Source organism: Talpa europaea, assembly GCF_964194135.1.
Source record: "Talpa europaea genome assembly, chromosome: 9".
Taxonomy (NCBI): Eukaryota; Metazoa; Chordata; class Mammalia; order Eulipotyphla; family Talpidae; genus Talpa; species Talpa europaea.
The window spans coordinates 23,861,507-23,889,291 of NC_140076.1; the positions used below are offsets into that span (position 1 = coordinate 23,861,507).

The 27,785-nt window shown below is 40.4% G+C and overlaps 1 protein-coding gene across 3 annotated transcripts in view; it reads left to right on the forward strand.

The window, feature by feature from the left end:
* MACF1 (microtubule actin crosslinking factor 1) overlaps positions 1-27,785 on the forward strand; it is a gene marked incomplete at both ends in the record, with an annotated part of 211,499 nt that overhangs the window by 154,946 nt on the left and 28,768 nt on the right. For 2 of the 3 annotated variants that reach the window (XM_084243390.1, XM_084243391.1), the window contains 22 exons: positions 5,667-5,828; positions 5,990-6,160; positions 7,323-7,489; positions 9,643-9,802; positions 10,146-10,472; positions 11,527-11,611; positions 12,151-12,392; positions 13,075-13,281; positions 14,626-14,745; positions 16,072-16,179; positions 17,374-17,592; positions 18,509-18,712; positions 20,412-20,643; positions 21,274-21,500; positions 22,866-22,988; positions 23,073-23,174; positions 23,807-23,908; positions 23,997-24,170; positions 24,263-24,418; positions 24,563-24,760; positions 25,265-25,393; positions 26,034-26,207. In XM_084243390.1, the coding sequence (XP_084099516.1) occupies positions 5,667-5,828; positions 5,990-6,160; positions 7,323-7,489; positions 9,643-9,802; positions 10,146-10,472; positions 11,527-11,611; positions 12,151-12,392; positions 13,075-13,281; positions 14,626-14,745; positions 16,072-16,179; positions 17,374-17,592; positions 18,509-18,712; positions 20,412-20,643; positions 21,274-21,500; positions 22,866-22,988; positions 23,073-23,174; positions 23,807-23,908; positions 23,997-24,170; positions 24,263-24,418; positions 24,563-24,760; positions 25,265-25,393; positions 26,034-26,207 (3,789 nt within the window). The remainder of the gene's footprint in view (positions 1-5,666; positions 5,829-5,989; positions 6,161-7,322; positions 7,490-9,642; positions 9,803-10,145; positions 10,473-11,526; positions 11,612-12,150; positions 12,393-13,074; positions 13,282-14,625; positions 14,746-16,071; positions 16,180-17,373; positions 17,593-18,508; positions 18,713-20,411; positions 20,644-21,273; positions 21,501-22,865; positions 22,989-23,072; positions 23,175-23,806; positions 23,909-23,996; positions 24,171-24,262; positions 24,419-24,562; positions 24,761-25,264; positions 25,394-26,033; positions 26,208-27,785) is intronic. The other variant, XM_084243392.1, reaches the window with a different exon arrangement.

The following is a 27,785-nucleotide window of genomic DNA, read 5'->3' on the forward strand; positions in this document are numbered from 1 at the left end:
ACACAGCCTTTCAGGGCAGCTCTGGTTGGCCAGTGCACTACTTAAGCACACAGCGACTAGCAGTGGAGAGTCATTTTGGTTGCGGACCATGAGGTCTTCCCATTTAGCTGAGTGTTGGTGATGTCACCTTGGGCTTCACCAGTTTTTCATAAGGTAGTGCTCCATCAAATTAGAATGTATCGCCTTTTGGATTCATGAATTTGATTCAGTTTTCTGAGTTTCTCTGAACCCAGGATTGATCCGGAGATCCCAGTAACCTATCCACAGTCACTAGCATTCTGGATTACACCGAGTATTTCTAATAACAAAGCCAACAGCAATAAGCAGTGAAATACAGGAATTAAATTAATAAGGAGCCAATTAAATCTGCATAAAGGAAAAAATAACTCAGAGAAGTACTTAATATCAGTTTCTGGGATCTTAGTTTCCATCTACAAAATGAATGGATGGGTCTAGGTAATCTCTAGGAGTCCTTCCAGCTACATGAGGTGGTCATTTTATGAAATATTGCCTGGTACCCCAGGCAAGGTTTCCCATTATCTTTTTTTTTTTTTTTTAAAGGCATGTTTTATTTATTTATTTGTTTATACATGCACTGGGTACAGTCAGAAGCGCGGAAGGGTGAGAGAATTCACCAGAGCCAGAGCGGGGAGCAGAGCAGGCAGAAGGACCAAAGTACACTGCTGAGGGGAGCAGCGGGCCGCAGGAGAGGTCTGCGCACCATGTGGGACCCTCCTCCGGTGGCCGGGTAGCAGCCAGGGATCGAACCGGCGCCGCAGAGGCTGTGGGCAGCTTCGCAACCCAGTGCTCAACCGCTGCGCCACCGGGGAGGCCCGGTTTCCCATCATCTTTGAAGCGTGGTTATTTTATGGACTATCTGGAAGCAAGAAGATGCCTGAATCTGCAAAAGGAGAAATCTAAGCCATAGCCCTAGTCAGAACTACTAACTGATAAAAATGTAGAGAAGCTATTTTGAAAATATTTATTGAAACAGAACAACTATCACTATAGAAATAATAGAAGTATATGGAATTTGCTAAATTGGTGAAAATTGAGAACAAGTTTTTCCAAGATAAAAGATGTATAATTTCATTTTTCAAAGGGGTTTTAGAGGCAATTGAACCTGTTATTTTTATATATAAACACTTAGAACTGTGCAAGCCATCATACCTGAAATGTGATTTAGAATGAATGTCTTTATGCTTTAGATCCAGTGTGTGTGTGTGTACATACATGTGCAAATGTGCACATGGTTAAAATAGATACAGGCTTTCTAGTAGCAATAACAGGGTTTGGTAGGAGGAGCAAAGTGCCAGAACTTGTCTACTGTTTGCAAGCAAACTGCAGTAACTTAACCTCTTCATTTATAGATTTTGTCAGTCTTATTTCTAGCTATTAACTTGAAGGAAAAAAGAGAGTTTTGTGTAAAATAGGGGTCCTATAAAATTTAAATTTGCCAAGTTTTTTTAAGCAAAAATTGGGAAACCCATAATTTCACTTTAGTATTTCATTGCTCAGCTGATCGCAGAATCTTCATGGGTTTGTTCGTGTCTCCCACAGCATTTCTGTTTACCCACTGGGTGTTTATTGTGCACCTTCTCTGTGCAGGATGTGAGAGACCTGCCCTTGTAGAACTTAAACTATAATGGGGAAGGTAGAGATTAAGCAAAAAATGATACAAATACATACTTACAAATTGTGGTAAATGCTTTAAGAAAGGCTATGCTAAGAAATAATAGAGGAATTTAATTTCAGTTATGGTGAGGGAAAAAATTTTTGAAGTAAAACCTGAAGGATAAAGAGATGTTTCTTAAGCAAAAAATCAGGGAAAAGCATTCCAGATAAAGGAAGTGGGGGCTGGAAAGAGCTCTGCATGTTAAAACTAAAAGAAAGCCTACAGTGAGGGAGGGAGAGGAGTGCTCATCTGAATAAAGTGAGAGAGGTGGGAAGGGAGGAACTGAGAAGAAGCCCTCTAAAGAAACTACTGAAGGTCTAAGAAGCGAAATGATTACATTTACATTTTTTAAAGATTACTCTCAGCTTAAAGATAGAGACAACCAGTCCACATTGACAGTAAACATTATTTGGGATGTATAAATCTCATTTTCATTATCTTATATTTTATTAGTTTGTCTTATAATTGGCACGGAAAACAGAAAACAGAGTGGCTTGTTAAATTTTTAAGAAAATCACCCTGGCTACTGTGAATAGAATGGATTATAGGGATCAAGGACAGAGCAGAGAGGCTGATGGGTTATTGCGGTGTCCAGTGGCTTGGCTAGAGAAATGGCGGGTGCATTTGGAGACGGTTGCATTCAAGATGTATCCTGGAGGTGAAATCAAGCCCTGATAATATCTTTCATGTTGGGAGTAAGCGGCGGGGGGAGTTATCCAGGATTATTTCTAGGTGGTCGTCTGTACAACTGAGTGGATTGGGGAGTGAGGACAGTGGTAAATTGTTGTTACAGGGGTGAACAGATTTGGAGGGAGGGGAAAGTCAGAGGTACTATTCAAGTTGATTCATATGTATGTCAATATTAAGAAAATAATTGAATATGCAGGTTTGAAACTTAGATGAGAGGGAGTCATAAGCATTTATAATGGTTAATATTCAGAGGCCTGAGAATGGATGGAATTGTCTAGGAAGAGAGGATAGAATGAGAAAAGGGCCCAGGACTGACATCTTCCCCTTTTCTCTGTCCCCCAAGACTCATTTAGAGGTCTGGAAGAGAGCAGTGGACACGCCAAAGTGTTAGGATGAAAATGTTTTGAAAAGTTCTTTGGGAAATTTTCTGTTTTGTTTTTTGTTTGTTTGTTTTCTTAAAAGATCTATTATTTTATGCATGTAAGTACAGGCCAGAGGTGTGGGGGTGAGAGGATTCACCAGAGTGGGGAGCAGAATAGGCAGATCTACTGAAATACACTGTTGAGGGGAGCAGGGCGAGGCAGGAGAGGTCTGCTGCGCCATTTAGGTAGCTCCCTGGCCGGGGATCAACCTTGTGCTGCAGTGGCTGTGGGTAGCCTCATAGTTTATGTCTAAACCCCTTGCGCGACCAGGGAGGCCCTGAAATGTTCTGTTTTGTATCCCTGTTGTATGTTACAGCCTTAAAATAATTTGCTAGTGTACTACTCCAGGAAATGTCTAACCTGGTCAGCTAATAACATGGCATAGACCCATTTTACTAACAATGTGAACTACTAAGGAGTAGGAATTTTAATGTAGCCAAAAGCACTGGTTTTACCAAGCAACTTTGAGACTTGAGAAAAGGGACCAAGTGGGGTTTGTTTGTTTTTCAAACTTTAACATTATGTTCATTTGTTCAAAACAAATATAATGTTTATTTAAAGGTATTTTCATATGTTTTTAAACTTCTGGCAAAATGGACACAAATACACATTCCTTGTCAACTTAATCCACAGCGTGGAGGTGGCAATCAAGGGGAAGACTCTCAAGTACTGCTGCAGGAAATGGTCATGAGCAAAGCAAATCGATTCTTTTTTTTTTTTTTTTAAAGAATTATCTCATTGGGGCCTCCCCAGTGGTGCAGCGGTTGAGCGCTGGGCTACAAAGCTGCCCGCAGCCTCTGCAGCGCCGGTTCAATCCCCGGCCACCGGGTGAGGGTCCCACATGGCTCGCAGACCTCTCCTGCCGCCCACTGCTCCCCTCAGCAGTGTACTTCATCAGTCTGCCTGTTCTGCTCCCCGCTCTGGCTCTGGTGAATTCCCTCACCCTCCCCTGCTTCTGACTGTACCCAGTGCTTGCATGCATGCATAAATAAATAAATAAATCTTTTAAAAAATTATTATTGTATGAAAGCGACCCTTAGGCCACTTATCTCTCTTATTCTTCTGTATTAGTTACAGCACGGTCTAGCCAGGAGGGAGACACCCTATCTGTGCTGGCCAGCACAGGAAGCACCAGCCACGGGGACTGTTGAACACATGAAATGTGGCTGGTGTGACCAAGGAACTGTTTTCAATTAATTTAAACTGCCACGTGTATTAACTGCTGTGTATTGGACAGCACAGAAAGAAGTTACATGTCAGTCATAGTATGAGACAGACTTGATTATTGGGTTAAAAGGAGGCCCTTCCATGTGGACTTCCTCTAGACCTGTGGGGAAAAAAATAAAAATAAAGCCTGTGGCTTTCTGCTTGCTTTTGCCTTTATCCCATTTTATCACAAGCAACATAGAACATAAGAGGAGTATTTTTCTCCCTCTGCTCTGACAGTTCCACAGTGAAAACATCTTTAATACAAAATAGAACCATAGCACTTGCTGTCTCTGGAACATGTTGTTGGAGAAACAGTCATTTTTAGCTGAACTGCCTTGTAGCGTTGCCTGGCAAGATGCAGTAGAATCATGGTATCGTCTGTAATGGAGCACACTGGGGATCACCTGTGTGACCTTCCTTCTTAGTGGGCCCTGTGGCTTCCCTCTCTGGTGAGTGGCTTAGTTCGCCATAGACATTCTTTCTACAGTTTCCTAATCCTAATGTGATCTCTGGTCTTGTGTAAGCCCAAAATACCCACACTTACATTTTTGTCTTCTTCCTTTGGCCTTAGTTGGCTCACCTGTCTCACTGAATGAAACTATAGGAACTTTTGTGGAAGAAAAAGAATGGAGCCATATTAGGTGATGGCTGATTTTATCTGATAATTGAGAAAAGTAAGCTTTTCTGTAATACTGCTAGCATGGCAAAAATACTACTATGCGACTTCTTGTTTCCTGTTTAGAAATTTCTAAATATCTAATATTTTTTAAAAATCACACGGGCTACTATGGTTAGAGTGGATTGTAGGGGATCTGCTATAGTAGATCTACTCTAGGTAGAAACACGCACTTTGCTGGTTACATTTGTTCACGGCATTTTATAGTTCAGCCGTCTAGTGGTGACTATGAATATGGATATAAGGTGTCATTATTTTTAAAACATGTATATTTGCATTTCACTCAGTATGTGTCTGAAATTGTTAAAGACATTCCCCAATATTATTGGCCTGTTTCCCTTGGTAATCAGAGGGAATACTATTTCAAGATTATTAATAGTGTGTGGTCTGTGGCCCTGAGTAGAATGGAGTTAAATGGCCATGGGGGAATTATGCTGTGAGGGTGGCGTTTTGTTGTTGTTGTTTTCCAGAATTAAGCTGTGAGGTTGGTGCTTATATATTGTTACTATGCTTTGACTAAATGAGTTTCTAACTGTTGTCAGGTAGGAACATAGCATTTATCAATGGTCAGTTAAAGCTATTCTCCAAAGTATTTTTAATCTTAAATACTAGTCACTTGGTATTTTCTCGCCCTTTTAGGATTGATAAACATCACACTCACTTCTACAATATCTTGAAATTGATCCTTCCCTGTTTTCTGTAACTTTTTTGCATTAAAAAATTAAAGAAACAGGTCAAAATAATAACAAGCCATGTATCATCGGGTTAAGGGCCTACATAGTACCATAGTTCTCTGAAACTGCTTGTCATGGGAGGATGTACTGACATGCGAAACTACTTGTTTCCTTAACACTTCCTGTACAATTGACTTGTTTTCTCTTTTTATTTCCAACTTTCCTTTATTAAATCATAAATCTCCCAAGGAAACTAGTCTTGCAGTATAGAGGGTCTGAGTGCCTTTTGATTAAATCTTCTTTGGCTTGCAATTATCTAGATGTTTCAGAAAGAACAGGTGGATCCTCTTCAGATGAAATTGCAGCAGGTGAATGGACTGGGCCAGGGATTGATTCAGAGTGCCGGGAAGAACTGTGATGTGCAGGGTTTGGAACATGACATGGAAGAGATCAATGCCCGATGGAACACTCTGAATAAAAAGGTGAGTGGCTAGGGACTAAAGGGATGCAAGAGAACAGAGGGACTAGGAGGGTCTCACTTAACACTAAGATGCAGTTGCAGTCTATAGTTACTGAAAGGGGTCAGTGGTCATTTAAAAAGCTCTTTCCTTGCTTGTAATGCGCCTCCATGTCTGTGATGCAGGTTGCACAAAGGATTGCACAATTGCAGGAGGCTTTGTTGCATTGTGGGAAGTTTCAAGATGCCTTGGAGCCGTTGCTCAGCTGGCTGGCAGACACCGAGGAGCTCATAGCCAATCAGAAGCCTCCATCTGCTGAGTATAAAGTGGTGAAAGCACAGATCCAAGAACAGAAGGTAAGTGAGAATGTTGGGGCAGTGAGCTGTAACAGCCGTAGGGAGTGGCAGACAACACATTTGCTTATAGTTTAAGAAGCACATTCAGGAGTTTCAGTAGAATCCCAACCTGCTTTGTGTGATTCTGACAAGAAAGGTTGCCATTGCTTTTCATCATCTTGATTTAATCGCTGGTTTACCTTGACATATATTGAACTGAATAGACTTCCTTGCTCACACATCCTATTTCAGTGTTTCATTCACAGCTTTGTGTTAAGAGGTTTCTTGTACCTTCAGGGGTCAGCAAAGTTCTAACTAATTTTGTACAGCAGCCCTATTTTGTTATAATGTTGATGATGCAACAAATCCATTTGGGACCACTGTGTGTGGGGTTTGCACGTCCTCCCATGTCTGCACAGGCTTTCTCCCGTACTCTGGTTTCCCCCACATCCCAGAGATGTGCATGTTAGGTTAATTGATGTGTCTAAATTGTGTGTGTGTGTGAGAGAGAGAGAGAGACACGCACACACACACACTCACACCCACACTCACACTCAGCAAGCCCTACAATGGAATGGTGACCTATCTGTGGTTTGCCCTGAGCTGCCTGGTTAGGCTTAACCCGCCCAAGACTCTGAACTGGGATTAATGGGTTGGAAATGAATGAATGCAAACATTTTTGAATATTAGAAGGGTTTTGGGTCTTTTTAAAGAAGTTTGGTGATGTTTTTGTAATGAGAAGCATGCCGTAGGAACTTAACTCTTGTTTATATCAATTAGCCTGTGGTAGAATTGGGTTTGTTGCATAACGTTTTGCTTAAAGTCACAGTTTCCCAGAGCCTGATGACATTAAGGACTTACAGTGTATCACATGCAGGGTCTGCCTTTATTTTTTGTTAGTCTGGTAGCCATATCAGTACATTTTGTCTTGGTTCACATTAAGTTCCTTGTTAGTCACATAATGACAGTCACTGCTGCCTTTAAAAAACTTAAGAAAAGTTTATGTGGGTGATAGGAACTATGATGTATCTTATTTTTTGCCTCAGGAATGAGAAGAACCTTCTGTTATTCAATTGAGCTTAGGATATGGTGGGGTAGGGCTTTTTGTTAGGGTCTTTTTTCCTTATTTCAGATTTCTTAATGATCCCATGTTATTTTCATTCTCTTTAAACATGTACAATAGTTACTCCAGCGGCTCCTAGATGATCGAAAGGCCACAGTGGACATGCTTCAAGCAGAAGGAGGCAGGATCGCCCAGTCCGCTGAGCTGGCTGATAGAGAGAAAATCACCGGACAGTTGGAGAGTCTTGAAAGTAGATGGACTGGACTACTTAACAAGGCAGCGGCCAGGTAAGGCCAAAGGGGCCTTGGTGGAATGAGTCAGAGGAGGTTGTCTTATTTTTCGTTTGGTTTCACTGAGGTGCTCTAAAAGCCTCTGGTTGACTCATATGGTACTTTGGAAGGTGTCTAATGACTTCATCTTAAAGATGTTTTCAGAGATGATGCTCATGTCAGAATCACTCTCAGGTTATGCATCTCAGCTGCTCCACATGTCTCTGAGAACCAGCAGACTCATTTCTCTGTGCTGTTCTGCTACAGCAGAGTCGTGGTTCCCAGCAACAGACGCAGATGCTCACAATCGAGCCAAGTTAGCTTCTCAATTTTTGAAACAGATTTTACCCTCTCGTATTTATAAATAAAGCTTTTGGTACTTGGACTTGAGATTTATCATATTTTCTGTTACCTTATCCTAATAGTAGATAAATTTTTTTTCTTTTTTTTTTTTTTTTCTTTTTTTTTTTTGCATCTAGGAACTAATCTGTTGTTCTGTTAAATATATGGGCGTTCAAAAGATGTATGGACTGTCTTCAGGATACAGCCCCAAAAGACAGGCCTTGCACTTTGCTCCTGCACGGACTTGCTTGCTCTTTTTATAGCTATGTTGCCCCACTGTCACTTGTGCTCAATAAGTCACATGGATGTGTGTTTACTTCTAACTTATACTGTACCCACTTTTAAAAATAAATACTAGCTAATCAGAAATCAATGTGAGAATAGTAAAGTAGATCACTTAATTGTATTTTTTCAGTTTTCTAAGTACCTAAGGGCAACGTTCAGACAACCCTCTCCACTCTCTCTATTTCCACCTGCCCACAGCTTGTTGCTTCTCTGAGTTGCAAAGTATTGTTTGCCTATGTTAGTGGGGGTAACAAAAATGTGAAAAATTAACTTGTTTTTATTTCCAAGTTGTATTGTTGTTGTTGTTTTTTTTCTTTTTTTTTTTTGTCCAGTTCCACTAGTAGTACCATTCCAGTTACCTCGGGTTTTATATTGTCTTATCTGTCCACTTCTCTAGTTCCCATTCATCTGCCTCAGTCCATAATGCAGGAAGCCTCCCTGGGGCCAGCTTGAGGTAGCTTCCTCACTGACTACGCACCAGTCACTCATCACTCTATTCCCACTTGCTACGACAGGTCTGCCCCTCTTGCCATGCCTGGCCTCCTTCTCATGCTGCAGGTGAACATCTTCAAAGTACATCTCAGATCATCACTTTCCAGGAGCAAAGACACTGATTGACTCCCAATTGCCTGTAAAATAAAATCTAAACACTTTACCCCAACACTGGAAGTCCTTTACTATTAGACACTAATCTGCCTTTCTTAGTTTCCACTCCATGTGTTATAGCTGATGTGGTGTAAACCATTCTTCAGTATTTTCTGTCAATTTCCAACTCTGTTTTTGCTAATGGTGTTGCATCTTCCATGAAGTACTTTTGCCCATCTCCTCTTCTTCTGTGAAGCTTTATCCCCCAAGCACAGAATATTGTTATATTAAATAGGATTAAAGATTTCAAGTGAACTATAAAGTCTACAGTTCTTTTGGCTTTCAATTGTGTTGGCAAATTCAGCTTGTCTGAGGTCATTTTTTGCCTTAAATCTAGATTCAAAGTTATATTCTGGCAGCTGAAATTACTAGAAGCCTGAGTAGGTTTGGGGAGCTGGGGAGGGAGCTTTAGTTCGCAGTCTGTCTTTGCTCTCCAAGAGCTCCCTTGCCTTACTCCCTAGTGAAGGCAGCAGTGAGAGAGCAAAATGAAGACTGGTGATTTTTTGGTCTCCTTTAGACATCATTTTGGTCACATACTCAGGTGACGCGTGTGCTACATTTACATTTCATAAGGGAAAGAGAACTAGAGGATCTGGTTCTGATCCTCACTGTGCTGTTCTACTCACTGAGCGACTTGGACAGAACTTCCTTTAATTCTTCAGGGTTGGCTTTCTCCTTGGTAATAACTGGATAACTATTTTGCCTACCTTACAAGGTTATGACAGGATCAAAATAATACTCAGGAAAGCTTTTAAAACAACAAGTTGCTATATGTGTGTGTTCTGTGTACTGTTGATTTAAAATGTACCTGGTGATGACTGGCCTCTACTGAATGTAGTACTGTTAACAGTCCAAATGAAACTTTTTGCCTGAGCAGCTCCTTGTGTATATTTGAATAGGCAAAAACAGCTGGAAGATATCCTGATTCTGGCCAAGCAATTCCACGAGACAGCTGAGCCTATTTCTGACTTCTTATCTGTCACGGAGAAAAAGCTTGCTAACTCAGAACCAGTGGGTACTCAGACTGCTAAAATACAGCAGCAGATCGTTCGGCACAAGGTAGGAAGTAGTTATGGTAAATGAAAACACAGAATTGGAATGATAAAACTGCTTACAGCATTCCAAAAGACATGTTTTTGGATTTTTTTTAAGATTAATGTAAAACATGGTCAAATTATTAATTGGAAAAGTCATATTTTTGAAGTAAAAATAGAAACCAACCAATAGACCACCATCAGAAAACATAACTTTGGTTTTCAGTTTTCGAATTATTTTTGCCCTTTCTCTACGTGAACCTTTTGTATTATGATTTAATTTGTTATATCATTTGTTATTCATTGTTTCATGTTTACTTTCCATTTATTTGGTTTCTGTTACTCATTTTTTCCATCTGGATTTCCAGGCTCTGGAGGAAGAAATAGAAAGCCATGCAGCAGATGTGCACCAGGCAGTCAAAATTGGGCAGTCCCTCTCCTCCCTGACGTGTTCTGCAGAACAGGGGGTGCTGTCAGAAAAGCTAGACTCATTGCAGGCTCGGTACAGTGAGATTCAAGACCGGTGCTGTCGGAAAGCAGCCCTGCTTGAACAAGCACTGTCCAATGCTAGACTCTTCGGGGAGGATGAGGTGGAGTTGCTCAACTGGCTGGCTGAGGTTGAGGACAAGCTCAGTTCAGTGTTCGTAAAGGATTACAGACAGGATGTCCTGCAGAAGCAGCATGCTGACCACCTGGTATTCATGGTTTCCATTCTCCTTGGTTACTGAGTTGCTTTATAATTTGATTTATGTTTCTCTTCATTTTGCTTTTTTTCTTTTGATTCCAAGCATTTCAACTTTATAAGTGCATAGCTGTAGACTTGGTGCTAAGGACTAATCTCTCCTTTGATGAGTTCTTAGAAATACTTGTATTTAACAAACTGAATCTGTAGTTTCTAGGTGACGATCTGTAGCGTAGTCAGGGGCCACCTCAGTTCCTCATGTTTAGCATCGTTCTAGCTAATGTATCACTAAGTTCCCTTTTCAGCAGTTTTATGAGAGAGACTGAAATTTAAAACCATATGCCTGAATAGCACCCAGAATTTGATCATATAGCTGTAACTTTTTAAATATTTCTAGAATTTATATGCATGCTCAAATTCCGGGGAAACTGTGTCATCTTAGAAAGAATAATTTGCCCTTTTCATTTCATTGTTAAGAAATTTCTTTGGGGATGGTGAAAAATAGGCAAAGCAGGATTTTTTTTTCTTTTAATGAGATTCTACTGCTTCAATGACTTCAAATATTGAGAGAGGTTAGGTCAGCTTTATTTTTCAATTGAAATAAAATTACATTCTAGCATGAATTTCACATGTGCATCATTAAAAATCAACATGTGTATGTACTACATTACATTAAGTTCACCTCTCAAACTTCAGTTCTATCCTTTACCTTTTAAGTCAGTCTGTTCTTGCTAACTTCTTCTCTTAAACTTTTTGCCTTTTTCTTTGTTCTGAACATAGTAGACATTTTTGCTGAATTTTTCTGCCTTAAGCTCAGGTTTAGTACTAATAGATTATTAGTAAAGCTGATTTAATCCTAAATCTCTTATCATCTGGTATATATAATATGATATATGATATAATTATTTTGAGTAATGGGGTAAGCAGAGAGATAATGAAGGAATCAAATAGCTGATGTTTAAATTGAACTGGTATTCTCTTTATTTTAAATTGGTCTCTTAAAGATCTCACCTTTCTTTCCCTTTGTTGTGTCATAGTTTGGGGATTAATGTTATCTTTCCTTTCAGGCTTTGAATGAAGAGATTGTTAATAGAAAGAAGAATGTAGATCAAGCTATTAAAAATGGGCAGGCGCTTCTAAAACAAACCACAGGTACTTTGAACATGCATCTCTTAGCTCCTCTGTGGTCACACAGGCAGTCACATATCTGGGAAAATAAGCACCTAGCACTAGCCTCTTCTCTTTGTATATAGGAGACACTTAGTAGCCACTGACTGCATTACCTGGTGCTTCCAGGAGCCTGGTGGCCAAGCTTCCCATTACCTTTGAAATCTTTTGAAAGCAAAAAGATTTTGTTGTCTCACATCTGGTTACAGATGATGATTTCCCCTGCCCTCCAACATGTCAAACACCAGCATTCATTGAACAGTACTGGGAATATCTAGAAATTCCTGCAGGCAAATTCAGGTCTTAATAATTTCAGAAGTGACTTCTTTACTCAATGGAAAGGCTTATTTTATTTCCCACCTACCGTTAGTATGGGATGTTCAGTGAAATCACTACCTCAAGAAGAGGCGAGGCCATCTATAAAATTTTAAGCTGTGACTTGAAGAGAGAGGGATTAAAGTGACCCCTCATCTCCAGAAGGAGACTCCCTCATATATGTGACTAATTAGTATTGTCTCCCACAGGTGAAGAGGTGTTGCTTATCCAGGAGAAACTGGATGGAATAAAGACTCGCTATGCAGATATCACAGTCACTAGCTCCAAGGCCCTCCGAACTTTAGAGCAAGCCCGGCAACTGGCTACCAAGTTCCAGTCTACTTATGAGGAACTGACCACATGGCTAAGGGAGGTAGAGGAGGAACTGGCAGCCAGCGGGGGGCAATCTCCCACAGGGGAGCAAATACCCCAGTTTCAACAAAGACAGAAGGTGGGTTGTTATGTCACACTGTAAAAGGAAAAATGAAACATTTCCTCTTAGAACTTCTAAGATCAGATTCTTTAATCCATCACCTACTAGCTCTACCTTAAATCTAAATTAAAATTGTCGATCTGCCTCCTTTCTTGTTTACTCATAGACAGTAAGATCTGATATAAAGACATGATAAGAGCACTTGTTGTGGTCTGAAAAAGAAAGAAGATTGAATCCCAAATCCCTAGGAAGTTTGCTTCTTATGTAACATTTAACAATTGGCTCTTACGATGCATTCTCTAAGGAGTGTTTCATGATTCTGTTTGATGGTCCTGCAGGATCTAATGCAGTTCTACATGCACAAAAATGCTATGCTAGGTACTTAAGTTAAAGTCCTATGGTTAAAGCACGATTTACCATTTATATTGAAGTAAGGAGAAAAAAGAAAGCAGAACTGTTTGTTTTGTCCAGAGATAGTGTGGCTCAAGAAGTCTTACAGACAGTTCTGAGTAAGTTGCAAGTAAACCTGAAGCCAGGCTGCAGAATGACTAAACAATCTGAGCAAGAGAAAACTAACTGAGGAAGGAGGTCAGAACCCTGCTGGGATGAGTGGTAGAGAGAGTGCTTTCTACCTTGGCACTGCTGCTCATGTGCTTAATTTAGCAAGGTATGGCCTGAAAACTTTTTTCTCTCCTTATAGGAATTGAAGAAGGAGGTCATGGAGCACAGGCTCGTGTTGGACACAGTGAATGAAGTGAGCCGTGCCCTCTTAGAGCTGGTGCCCTGGAGAGCCAGAGAAGGGCTAGATAAACTTGTGTCCGATGTCAATGAGCAGTACAAGCTGATCAGTGATACTGTTGGACAAAGGGTGGATGAAATTGATGCTGCTATTCAGAGATCACAACAGGTAATGTTTATAACACCTCTGCATTGTTATTTTAGGCAGCAGGGATCCAGAATTATGGGGTACAAAACTATGACCCAAATTATGACCCATTTAAATACACTTAAATACAGGAACAGGAACAATGTGATTAAGCTAAACCTGATGCAACAAATTAATTCCACAATGGGAAGTTATTGGTGGAGATCTGAGGGTGAATCTAGATTTGACCAAAAATACTGACCCTTTGAGTGAGGAGAACTTGGAGAAGACTGCGTGGGGTGTCGTCTTAGCTAGTGCCCTGGGAAGCAGCGTAGTGATGGGAGTAGATGATATCTAGACACAAAAGGCTCAAATGCTTCAGTCTTAGTTTGACATAATCAACTGTTTCAACATTAGATGGGAGAGGGAGAGGGAACCCAGCACTATAATTTACTATCAAATATGCCAACCAAAATAGCAGAGCCATCCAAAATAGAACCATCCTAGTAAACACAGGTGTCATATTTCCCTCAGTCTTTTTTTCCTTCCTGCTGTTTTGAAAAACAGTTATTTGCTTTTCTTTAAAGCTGGATACTCACCACTAATGTGCCATCGCACAAAAGTAATTTCAAATAACATTGTTCCTTGGGTTCATCGTGATAAATAATGCTTTCTGAACCACATAGAAGTTTGCTCTGACCCCCAAGTACATCCCTAAGGTGTCTTCATTGATATTCCTAATCTTGGCCAGATAATTCAATATGAAATTACCCATGCTTGAGAGAAGCTTACTTTTCTCTTTAAATATTAGTGTTGGTTGAAGAGAAAGCAATAAAAGAATGGGGGACCTTCATTAATCAACAGTCACTTAGAGTAGGTTTTTAGTTTTTGTTTGTTATTGCATAACTGTTTAAAGGTTTGGTGTTCTTCCAAAAGGTCTTAGGCTTCTTCAGCTGAGCTAGTACTTCAACTTAACTTGACTCAGCTGTCTGCTCTCATCTTAAGTTCTGTTTAAACATATGATTAAAACTACTACTGTTTAATGTCTGGAAGGAGAATTGACACAAAGAGAACACAACCTCACTGAAACACTCTGATTAGAAGCATTTCTTTTTTTAAGGTTGTCAGTTTCCATTGTTACTTACCCGTAGGCCCACTGACTGGATTCTGTGACTTCTTTATAAAGAAGTTGAAATAGGGTCAAGTCATATTTGTTTGTTACACTCTGCATCTTGATTTGTGATTTTAAGAAATTCTTCCTCTTTTGTCTTGATGAGATATAAACTGATTATTGAAAAACCAGGCCTTTCTATGTTGATAAACTATAGTTCTAAGTACGAGAACCTAGGCTTTAAGTAACCTGTACATTATTCTTCGATCTATTAGTACGAGCAAGCTGCTGATGCAGAACTAGCCTGGGTTGCTGAAACGAAAAGGAAACTGATGGCCCTGGGTCCAATTCGCCTAGAACAGGACCAGACTACAGCTCAGCTGCAGGTGCAGAAGGTGAGTGGAACACATAGATACTGTGTCCTGAGCTGAATGTAATGTCATCAGTAGCTTAGACGCAGGAAAAGAGAGTTGTTAGGTGGAATGATGCAATGTCATGGTAACAGATGGAGATTAATTTTACAAATATTTGCTTAGGAGGAGGAAGGGATATTTTTGCTTTGTGAAGCATGGCTGGGGGAGGGGAGGGGAGCTCATTAATCCAGGAAAAAAATAGTTAGCAATTTTCTGGATGATTGTTAGGAGGGAAGATATTTTTGTAAGCTACTAAATGGTAAACATTGAAGATGTGTGGATAGACAGTGTCAAACTTTATAAGAATACTTTTTCCTTTTTTTTTAATATTTATTTATACAAGAACCAGGGTACAGGCCAGATTTGTGGGAGGATAAGAGGATTCAGCAGAGACAGAACGGGGAGCAGAACAAGTAGACTGACTGAAATACACTATTGAGGGGAGCAGCGGGCGCAACAGGAGAGGTCTGCCGTGCCATGTGGTACCTTTGCCGGCCAGCCAGGATCGAACCGGCGCTGCAGAGGCTGCAGACAGCTTCACAGCGCTGCCCTCAACCTCCTGCACCACCAGGGGAGGCCCTATAAGAACACTTTTTGATGTGACTATTAAAGTAAGAAGTTTGGGGGGCCTCCCTGGTGGCGAAAGGAGTTAAGCACCGCACTATGATGCAATCTGCAGTCTCTACAGCATGAGTTCAATCCCTGGCCGGCCAGGAAGCAACCCACATGGCGAAGCAGACCTCTCCTGACTTGCCTGCCGCTCCCCTCAGCAGTGTATTTCAGTCAGTCTGCCTGTTCTGTTCCCCACTCTGTCTCTGGTGAATCCTCTCTCTCTCTCTCTCTCTCTCACATACACACACACACACACACACTGTACTCCAGCTCTTGTGTGCATAAATAAATAAATCTTTAGGGCCTCCCCTGGTGGCACAGTGGTTGAATGCTGGGCTGCGAAGCTGCCTGTAGCCTCTGCAGCGCCGGTTCAATCCCGATCCCCTGCTGCCGGCGAGGGTCCCACATGGCGTGACAGACCTGCCTGTCACGCCCACTGTTCCCCTCAGCAGTGTTTTACAGTCAGTCTGCCTGTTCTGTTCCTTGCTCTGGCTCTGGTGAATTCTCTCACCCTCCCGCGCTTCTGACTGTACCCACTGCTTGTATAAATAAATAAATAAATAAATCTTTAAAAAAAAAAAATCTTTAAAAAAATAATAATAAAATAAAGTAAGGAGTTTTTCATGGGTTGTATCTAATTGTTTATTGACATAGTTACCATGTCCCTTTACTTCTTAATTTCTTTACTTTTTAAAGGCCTTCTCCATCGATATCATTCGACACAAGGATTCCATGGATGAACTCTTCAGTCATCGTGGTGAAATCTTTGGCACATGTGGAGAAGAGCAGAAAGCCCTATTACAGGTGAATTACATTCATTTATGCACCATCTTGTTCTTGATCATGGTGAATTAGAATTATATTTGTACAATGATGATTTTAAGATTTTTTCCCTCTTTATTACTGGTGGAGCTATCAAAATATATCTTGTTCTGGGAAATTCGTTCTCCTCACCGTGCTGTGCTTGTAAATGTCTAATAAGCCATAAAGCATAATATGAGATATATTGCAAAAATACCTTCTTATAACAGAGAAATTGCTCTTTATTTTCAGTCTGTAAGAGTGATCTTTGAGTTACCTTTCAAGGTACCTGTGTTAGATTTTTCAGAACCACAAGCAGATTTAATTCCTTCTTTGGATCTATCTAAAAGACTATACACATTTCTAAAAAGAATTTTCCATGAAAGTTAGTTTACAAATCAATTCTATTTGTTTTTTATAAAGGGTATGGTTCAACCACATTTCCTAAGAAATCTTTATATTGAGTTGTCAGAAAGTTATGGTGTATTTTGTTCAGTTTTTCAAGCAAAAATGCATCATGACTTCTGACAACCCACCATATTGACCCAGTATATTTACTCATCCTAAAGATAGGAGCTTGTTAAAATACCTCATACTGTATAGCTTATTAGACAGAATTTTGGAGACATTTTTACAAGAGGAAAAAGACAAGTGAAACTGGATGGGCAGAGACTCCACTATAGCTTCTAATTTTGTTCAGTCTTAAACCAATTTATTGTAATAATACTGTATCTAAACTTTTACATTATCGCTACAAAGTTAGTTTTACTATCTTGTGCTTTTTTACTGTCTGAAACTGTTTTCATATTTTAGAAGTGTTTTATACATGCATATAAGAAAATTCAGTAAGATTGCAAGTGATTTTTGTATTCTTTATACTTATTAAGCCTCTTAATATTTCAGTGTATATTCCTTTAAATTTTTTTAACATGTGTACCTGTATTTTTTTTATTAAAAAGCAGTTCATAAAAACAAACCCTAGAAATATGACTGCAGAATCAAGGCTGCTAGAGAGGAAGGGTTGAGTGAGGAACTAGGTGGAGAGGGGCCCAGAGGTCTGTGCGAAGGTCTGTTGGTGCTTTGGTGGTGACAAATATCTGAAGAGATGTGAACTCATTCCCCTAAAACTTATACAGTATTGTAAACCAGTGTTACATTAATGAATGGTTCATAATAATACTAATTTTTTGTTTACAGGAAAAGACAGAGTCTCTAATACAGCAGTACGAAGCTGTTAGTCTGCTCAATTCAGAGCGCTATGCACGCCTGGAGCGAGCGCAGGTCTTGGTGAACCAGTTTTGGGAAACTTACGAGGAGCTCAGCCCTTGGATTGAGGAGACTCGGGCTCTGATAGCACAGCTCCCTCCGCCTGCTATTGACCACGAACAGCTCAGGCTGCAGCAAGAGGAGATGAGGGTAAGCTCCATGTTGAGTTTCTTTTTTTTTTTTTTTAAAGATTTTTTTTAATGTTTTTCTATCATTCAGTTTAGCAATCAGCTTTTCAATGTATTTCTTTATCACTAGCCTTTGCTTTTTTTTTAAGATTTATTAATTTATACAAGAACTGGGGTACAGTCAGAGGCATGGGAGGGTGAGAGAATTCACCAGAGACAGAGTGGGGAGCAGAACAGGCAGATGGACCAAAGACACTGATGAGGGGAGCAGCGGGCAAAGCAGGAGAGGTCTGCCACGCCATGTGGGTTTCTCCCTGGCCGGTCGGGAATCGAACCAGCGCTGCAGAGGCTGCAGACAGTTTCACAGCACAGTGCTCAACCCGCTGCACCACTGGGGAGGCCCGAGTTTCTTTTTATTGCAGAACTGAAAATGGGATCTACAGTTCATTCGAAAAACAACATATTTATTAGAACCTGCCAGATGTATGTTTATGTTATGAAGTTGATTCTTAATCATTTAGAATTTCTTTGCACATTAAAAATTCATTTTGGATTATTTCCTCTGTCTAATAGGAATCAAAGAATAAAATTATGGAGATGTCAGGAACCTGGGTGTTATAGAAATGAACAAAAACTAAGTAACAATCAAGGGAATTTAAATTGGGAATTGGGGGAGCATGAAGGAGGATGTGTCTGGGAAGGCTTCCTGGGTGATGGAATAGTTGGACTGGCTTTTGAAAATTAAAAGAACTAGGTTGTGTCAGAGCCCAAGACTTAGGTGTTTTTCTTTTCCCCCATAAATGGAGAGATGCTGGGACTTGCTGGTTTTAACAGTTGAGTTTGTTCCTCTCAAAGTTGGTGTAAGTTCTGATGGAAATATTTAAGCAAATGCTGGTGTAAAAATGATCATTTATTTTAATTCTTTCTTCTTTGCAAAGCAACTAAGGGAATCCATTGCTGAACACAAACCGCATATTGATAAGCTGTTAAAGATAGGCCCACAACTAAAGGAGTTAAATCCTGAAGAGGGGGAAATGGTGGAAGAAAAATATCAGAAGGCAGAAAATATGTATGCCCAAATAAAGGAGGAGGTGCGCCAGCGGGCCCTGGCTCTGGACGAAGCTGTTTCCCAGTCTGCTCAGGTATGTGTGTCTTAAACTCCTATAACATTCGCTGTCCTCTAGTCTAAGCAAGAGGCCTGTGTATCCCTGTGCCTCTGTGCTCAGGAGTGTCTAGACTAGTATGCGGATGGCGCATGGTCCATAGGCTCGAAACCTTGGCCTATCTGCATGTTATTCCAAGGAACATTGGTATAATACACTGGAAGAGGGTGAAATGTGTCTTGGAGGATGTATATTGTCTGTTGGTGGTTTCCTTGAAAACTTTATATAGTGTTGATCCTTTAGGAGGGGTGATTTTGGGTAAAGTCCTCTTCCAGATTCAAAAGCAAACAAATGCCTCAAGAAAAGTCAGGTCCCTATTGGGCCTGTTCCTTCAGAGATTTAGAAGACAGCACATTAGTCTTCTTACTCAAGAAACCACCAGATAACTAACTCCCAGTTCAGAGACAGATGCTTGAGTAGGGAGAAGCGACAAAGAGACATAAACCAGCAGTCGAGTTGCAAGCATGTAACTACATACTTTTCAACTAATATATTGTTAGTGGTACATTTGTCATGTCTGGGTATTTTATTCCTATGTTTAGTCAATATTCTTGGTTAACATTTGTACTTACTCAAGTTTTCCTCCCCTCCCTCCCCCACCGCCCCATCTCTCACTCACATTGTGGGATGTGTTACTTTGTGTTGTTGCTGCCTGCTCCTGTCTTCCCCACATCGTCACATTTCATTGTTGTGTTGACCGCGCCCACCATTACAGATTACAGAGGTAAGGTCCCCACCCCCATTGGGATTAGGGTGTATTTATGAAGCTGAGAATGGAGAGAATCACCTATGAGAAAACTTCCCTTTAGTGAACTAAATTATATTAGTGCAGTTGATTATGCCAGTTTTGTTTGGAGTAGAACCTGGAAGTGAGGGAGCAATGGGAAGTGATTTTGATAAGGAGACCCCACCACATTATTCCTATGGGATACATAAAATTGACAATCTTATGCTAATTAATGATCCAGAGTTGGTTTTAGTTGCTTTTTTAAGGGGGCAAATCTACCTTTTTTGATTCCTCTTCTCCCCTCTCCAAGTTATAAATGAAAACTTTATAATTATGGTCATGTTACTCAAAGGACCAGAAAGGTGGAGAGGTAATTGTTCTTTTAGAATTAGTAAGGTTATATTTGGCTTCCTTAATTACCTTTTATCATGCCGATACTTCCTTTTCTCACTTTTACATGCGGCAGGTTTTGTAATTGCATGATACTTTGAAAACTCCAAGTCATGTAGCATCTTGAGTTCCCATCCATTTACACAGTTGGTGGAGGGCATCTACCTTGTCGGTCTAATCTGTTGCATGCAACTGTCATCCAAGATGTGGACCCACTGACTCACCAGTTTCATAGTCTTGTCCCTTTCTGTCACATTAGTTGGAATAGAGGAAGTATTGTGGCAGCACTCATGATTTGAATTAATTTTTGGAATATTAATAAATACAGTTTTGATTCTTCAAATAGACATATACCTTCTTTTTCTGATGGGCCAGCTCTGGTGTACTATGCCCAAAATAGTTTCTTAGCCAGGCTCAGCACTTGACAGGCATCAGGCTAGGCTTAGAATAGACTGACCTAAAGAGTGGTGGTAGATCTGTACCTTGGTCTCGGTCCCTAGCAGTTCCCCCAGAGTGTGATGAAGTGTCGCTGTGATGACTAATGGGCCAACTTCTGTTTAGTTCCATGATAAAATCGAGCCCATGTTGGAGACTCTGGAGAATCTTTCCTCTCGCCTGCGTATGCCACCACTGATCCCCGCTGAAGTGGACAAGATCAGAGAGTGTATCAGTGACAATAAGAGTGCCACTGTGGAGTTGGAAAAGCTGCAGCCTTCCTTTGAGGCCCTGAAGCGCCGGGGAGAAGAGCTCATTGGGCGATCTCAGGGAGCTGACAAGGATCTGGCTGCAAAAGGTGCTTGATGAATCTAGTTTCGTTTTTGGTTTTTTTTAATCAGCCCAATAAATTCTAGTCTGTGGTTACCTCCAACATACCATTCTGTAGTCCCCAAATAATGAGTATTCCAGAAAGTCATTTAGAAGTCATTTAGAATTCAGAACACATTTCCCCATTGAAACAAGGTTACAATTGGTAGTTAGATTCCCAGGCCAGAAACAAATGCTCCTTTAACCCCTAATATGAGTAAACTGAAGTATCAGTAGTGGATAGAACATAATTACCTTTTATAACACTTTCCGTGGGAAACATAGCAAGTTTGACACAGAATACTGGAAATAGAGTTCTTAACTCAGCTTCTGTGTAAATTCAGGGGCTTTATCTCTTAGCAGTACTTTATATCAGATGATAACTCATTTCCTGATTACCTCTGCAGTCTCTTTAATGTGGGAGACTAACAATCAAAAAATACTAATGTGAAAATAACAGTAAATGGAGGCTAAAGTAGAAATTTTCCTCCTGTTACTAATTTTTGGAGCTTTGTAGGGATAATTCCATTGAAAATGTTAGAATTAAAAGGAATTTCTGATGAGGGTGATTTCAAGTACTTAGAGAAGTTCTACTCACATCTTTTCTTTGTCCCCCCAGAAATCCAGGACAAATTGGATCAGATGGTTTTCTTCTGGGAAGATATCAAAGCTCGGGCTGAAGAGCGAGAAATTAAGTTCCTAGATGTTCTTGAGCTGGCGGAAAAGTTCTGGTATGACATGGCAGCGCTCCTGACCACCATCAAAGACACCCAGGACATCGTCCATGACCTGGAAAGCCCGGGCATCGATCCATCCATAATCAAGCAGCAGGTTGAGGCTGCCGAGGTAAGAAAACAAAGCCCCTTCTCTTGTGTGTTTGTCCTCTAGAGAGCACTTTAGCCAAATGGGTTATGTTAACTGCTTGCCCGGGCTGAGTGCCTCAAGTTTCCTCTTTAAGTTTAATAGACCTTTTTTTCCCCACTTGAAAAAAATAGGCTTTTTCTACTGCTCACTGTAGTACATATAGCTTTAACACTTATCGATTCATATCCACCAGTTGTGATATAGAACAATTTCATCATGCAAAAGTGCTTCTCACAGGCCTCCCCTGGTGGCACAGTGGTCGAGCGCTGGGTTGCAAAGCTGCCCGCAGCCTCTGCAGTGCCGGTTCAATCCCTGGCCACCGGCGAGGGTCCCACATGGCTCGCAGACCTCTCCTGCCGCCCGCTGCTCCGCCCAGCGGAGTATTTCATCCGTCTGTCTGTTCTGTTCCCCGCTCTGGTGAATTCTCTCACCCTCCCGCACTTCTGACTATACCCAGTGCTTGTATAAATAAATAAATAAGTCTTTAAAAAAAAAATTGCTTCTCACATCAGTTTTAAACTTAACAGTTCAGATTAGTAGAATGAGCTTAGAAAATCCAGTTTTGATATTATTTCATTGTCCTCACTATGGTATATATTATTTTGTTTCTCTAATAAATTTCTCTAATGTAGAAAAATAAAAGATAGAAGAGAAATTCTGGACTCATCTTCTATAGATATCAATTGTTATATTGACATAACCTTTTTCTGGTCTTTTGGAGTAGCCAAGTTATTGCTAAATGTATTTCTCACCTAATTTTACGTGTTTAGCAGAAAACCAAGCCTTCTTTTTTTCCCAAGCTTTCTTGATACTTTCTTTTTATGTTTTATTTCAATAAAACACCCATCAATAAAACACTCCCCACCCATCATTGTCAATTCATGAGCTACTTTTTAGGATCTGTCACAGAAGTGACTTTATTCAAGATTATGTAGCCTGGCATTCCTATTAGTCTCTCAGCTATTAAACTTGTGGCATGTACTATATTATTTTATCTTGTTACAGATTCTCTGTAGTCTGCTTTAATAATCTTCTTGAAGGCAGGAAGGAATGAGCCTCTGGTAAATTATTGAAGTGATTGCACCTTTCCCAAACTTTGTGTGTGTAAATAAAAATATGGATGGATGGATAATTACGTAGAGAAATTTATTTGATGTGTATGAAAAATAACCAGAGTCTGAAGCTTCACTGTTTAGATAAGTGAAATATTAAGAACATTGAAACATTGTGAAGTTGACAGTTCTGTTCAGCATCTGCTATTGATAGGGGCATGAATTACATTTGCAAAGTTTGGGAAGTACTGTTCTGCTTTCTGTTTTGGCTTATGTTCTGTTCATTTCCACGTAGACTATTAAAGAAGAGACAGATGGTCTGCATGAGGAATTGGAGTTTATTCGAATCCTTGGAGCAGATTTGATTTTTGCCTGTGGAGAAACCGAGAAGCCTGAAGTAAAGAAGAGCATTGATGAGGTGTGGAGAGGTGGATGGCAGTCAGACAGATTGTTGGGGACCAGCAGAGATGTGTGGTTAACTGATTGACTGTTTTTACCCTAGATGAATAATGCCTGGGAGAACTTAAATAAAACGTGGAAAGAGAGGCTAGACAAGCTTGAGGATGCCATGCAAGCGGCTGTGCAGTATCAGGACACCCTTCAGGTGAGCAGGCCCGAGGTGGCACCATCCCTAGCCCCCGGAAATAGAGGTTCTGTGTTCTCTTGGTCATTTTCTGCATACCCAGCATAAAGCAGATCGCCTTTATAGGACTGCAGCATTTTCAACCCAAACACAGTGCCGTTTCCAGATTTCTAGCCCAGGCTTCCCACTCCTAGCGAGGAAAGTACTGACAAATCCAAATTCCTTCTCTTCCAACCGTGTTTTTCATCTCTGCCTGCTCATTATAGTTATCCTCGCGGTGGCTCTATGGCGAGGTTGACCTTATTGTGAAAGTCATTGCTTGCTGCAGGTTCCAAACCCAGGTCTCCTTGAAGCACACCTTAGCACAATAACTTCAGGACATCATGAACTAACTGGCCTCTTTTTTTTTCCCCCCCACATTTAGTTTTTCCAGGTTGTAGTTTATTTTGGACATTATCCCAATAATATTGGCTCTGTTCTTAAACCCCCATAGTACTGGGATAAGATCATTACTGCTTAACTCTGCCCCCTCCCCCTCACCTAAAGAACACCAAGAGCCCAAGGTGCTCTGATTGATGTCTGCTTTTGTTAGCAGATGCTGCTCATTCTCTCCTGACTCCTTGTGTTTCTGTTTCTTTGTATTTTTATTTCAGGCTATGTTTGACTGGCTAGATAACACTGTGATTAAACTCTGCACCATGCCCCCTGTTGGCACTGACCTCAACACTGTTAAAGATCAGTTAAATGAAATGAAGGTTTGTATCTGGGCATGGTTTTTGACATATGGCGTCTTTTTAAGTGTTTTAAAGACTTGTTATTAACACCAAGGATGTCTTTGAACAGGAGTTCAAAGTAGAAGTTTACCAACAGCAAATTGAGATGGAGAAGCTCAATCACCAGGGTGAACTAATGTTAAAGAAAGCTACTGATGAAACAGACCGAGACATTATACGAGAGCCATTGACGGAGCTCAAACACCTCTGGGAGAACCTGGGTGAGAAAATCGCCCACAGACAGGTAAGGCAAATGGTAGAAGATATAAATGAACTGCTATCTCCTGTTTCCTAACTTCCTAATAAACATTCCCTTTATATCTTTTTTCTGAGTAGCATAAGCTCGAAGGTGCTCTCTTGGCCCTTGGCCAGTTCCAACACGCCTTAGAGGAGCTAATGAGTTGGCTGACTCACACTGAAGAGTTGTTAGATGCTCAGAGACCAATAAGTGGAGACCCAAAAGTCATTGAAGTTGAGCTTGCGAAGCACCATGTAAGTATTTTCATTTTTCATCTCATAGTTGGTTCATTTGAGACCAAATAGTGCCAACCAGAAGCCTTTTGATGTGTGTATTCCATAGAGAACTGGGCTCAATGATATCTATAGAGATAAATTATGTTGTTCAACATTTTTCAGGTTCTTAAAAATGATGTTTTGGCCCATCAAGCCACAGTGGAAACAGTGAACAAAGCTGGCAATGAGCTTCTTGAATCCAGTGCTGGAGATGATGCCAGCAGCTTAAGGAGCCGCTTGGAAACGATGAACCGGTGCTGGGAGTCAGTGTTACAAAAAACAGAGGAGAGGGAGCACCAGCTGCGGTCGACACTGCAGCAGGTACATGCACCCTCCGGGTCAGAGAGGGAGAGCTGTGTGCATAGCACCCCTCAGAAGAACACCTTTCGGTGAAAGCAAGTTTGAAAGGAAAGCAGTGCAGGCTAGAGCCTCTGTCTTGAAAGAAAGGTTAATTTTATCCTGGAATGAACAGCTTTTGATTGGATTCCTTTTGGATTTGTCTGTAACCCAGTCCCCTAGTTACTCTTCAAAGTTAGAAGATCTTCACCATAACAAACTGCATTCACAGATTTAGTTATTTCTTAGATTAAGTCAGATTCCCTATATCCATATTCACTATCAGATGTCTATAATACGTTATAGCGAAGTCTGAAGGATTCTGCTAATCTGTAACAATGACTGTCTTGGTCCAGTGTTCATCCAACGACAGAACAGCTCTGCTTGAGAGCAGTCCATGAATCCTCCCTCAAGATAGCTTGCTCATATGATCATTTAAAAGATTACTTTTGCAGGTACTGATACTGCTGATGTGTCTTTTCTCAAAAGGCTCAGGGCTTCCACAGTGAAATTGAAGATTTCCTCTTGGAACTGACTAGAATGGAGACCCAACTTTCTGCATCTAAGCCCACAGGAGGACTTCCTGAAACTGCTAGAGAACAGCTTGATACACATATGGTAACACACATATTTGAAATTGGGCGTTAACATCTCATACTCAATAGCTCCTTTCTGAATTTGCAGAGGTGTGTGCAGCTGAGAGTATTCAAAGTAGTGCATTTTCACTGATACTGTATACTTGGGAACCGTTGCTTATGTGCAACCTTTTACTACCTTAGCAGAGACAGGGAAGCTTCAGGTAGAAATATATGGTGAGCTGGTAAATTGTGAGTTGATCAGTCCTGTTGGCCCAAGAACATTAACTCAAGGTGAGAGCATCAGAAAGACAAATACATAACATAGATGAGGCTGTATTTAAGAAAAATGGGGGATTTAGTAATTCCCATAAGTAATGAGAGTATTTTAAGAAAGTGTGCTGAAAACAAAAGATGACATAATTTCTAGGCAAGTCAGGAAGAGGGGAAATAAATCATTCGAGTTTATTTTTGTGATCTCTGATTCTTACCCAAAAAACTATTTTAAGAAAGAATGGTGGGTCTCGTTCCTTTATAGCTCCGCATTTGAACTAAATCTAAAAATAAGGTTTTAATTAAGATCAGACCTTGCTGGATTATTCCCAAACTGTGCCAGGAATTGTGTGTGTGGATTTCTCTCAGAGAATTGGCATTATTGATATCTTTCCTGCTTTTTCTTGTAGGAACTCTATTCCCAGCTCAAAGCCAAGGAAGAAACTTATAATCAACTGTTGGACAAGGGCAGACTCATGCTTCTCAGCCGTGGTGATTCTGGGTCTGGCTCAAAAACAGAGCAGAGTGTAGCGCTCCTGGAACAGAAGTGGCACGTGGTCAGCAGCAAGATGGAAGAAAGAAAGGTACCATCACAAAGTGCAGTGTGTTTGAATACTGTGTTTGAGGCATTTGCCTTGTGATTATATGCACTTAAATCTGGTTTCTATGGAGATTTTTTTGTAGCAGAACTAGCAGGATGGACATCCTCAGATTTGGCTTCATGCTAATCAAACTATGTTTTCTGTTTTATTTGTGTGGTCTGTATCAAGATGTATTGACAGTATAGTTTGTGCCGATAAGTTGTTTTTACAATTATTCCTTTTCTGCATTAATCAATTAGGACATTACCACCTGTTACTGCTCATTGATCAGCTCTTTGTCTCATACTAGTCACTGATTGTGTTCCTCTTTAAGCACAAGTTTTTGTTGGAGTTAGTGACTTGGGAGTGGGAGGGTGAGGACAGAGCATGCAGGTAGTATGACTAATAACTTCCCATAAGGATTTTGTTTCTAGTATGCAAGGAAATTTACTAAAAATCAAGAGAGGGGTTAGTTGCATGGCCTCTTTACACTCATTCTCAAAAGTCAAGCACTTTTGAAAGCAGAAAAAGTAATAAGGTCCTCAAACTTTATCGTCACTCTGCACAGAGTTTCTGTGCTGGGCAGGTCAAATGTAAGATACATGTTCAGGTCTGCTGGTCACATCCACTCAACAGAAGCCTGCAGCATGCCTGTGCCAGGCGCTAGGCTCAGTTTGTAGTGGAAACAATAAAGGCATGACCCTATCAACATGAAATTTTATGAGCAGAAGACATAAATATTCACACATGTAAAAGAATGCTTTGAAAAAAGCATTAATTTCCTAGAATTCTTCTGGTGTTGTCTGGTGATTTTGCTATATGAAGCTTGGCCAGAGGACATGAGTGTATGGTTCTCTTTTAATTCCTAGACAAGCTGTCATCTGTCATTCCTGCACAGTGTAGGCCTAACCACGGAATCAGGGCACATTCTGGCTCATCATCAAGAAGTTTCTAGAGAGTTTTCCTAACAGTAGAACAGGGTTACCTTAATAGATAGTGTTACTCATCACCAGGGGGACTAAACTGGTTGAGCAAAGACTGGGTATCAAGAATGGTTAATTTTCATTTTGTGAGAACAATACAATTCAGGATCACCACGGTCATTTATTTATTGAATGTGTGTGTGGTGCTATATTAAAGAACTGCAGAAAGATTTCCTGCTATCTAGTAACTGGCAGTATGTTAATATTTAAACATTTCTGTGATCAATTTGAAGTAAATTTCATTTTTCCAGTTGATTTGTTTAGATTGGGTCTATACATTTTTGTAAGATTCATTCATTTTTTCAGGTGACAAAGTGGTGTGAAAATACATCGAGGAAAATAGAAATCAGATAATAACCTGATTAATATTTGTATTAACATTTTTAATATATATCTTGGCTTCTCTGAATATTTTAGAAATATTCACTTTTAACAGTGTAGTATTCTGCACTGTGTGACTGGTTGGTAGGCCAGGGGCAGAAGCAATCACTCAGATGTTGAGGGTGGAGGACTCTGAGAACGGAGCTTGTCAACTCTGAAATTGGGATGCACTTGTGGAGAGTAGCATGTGCCCTGAATAAACCACTGTTTTTTCCAT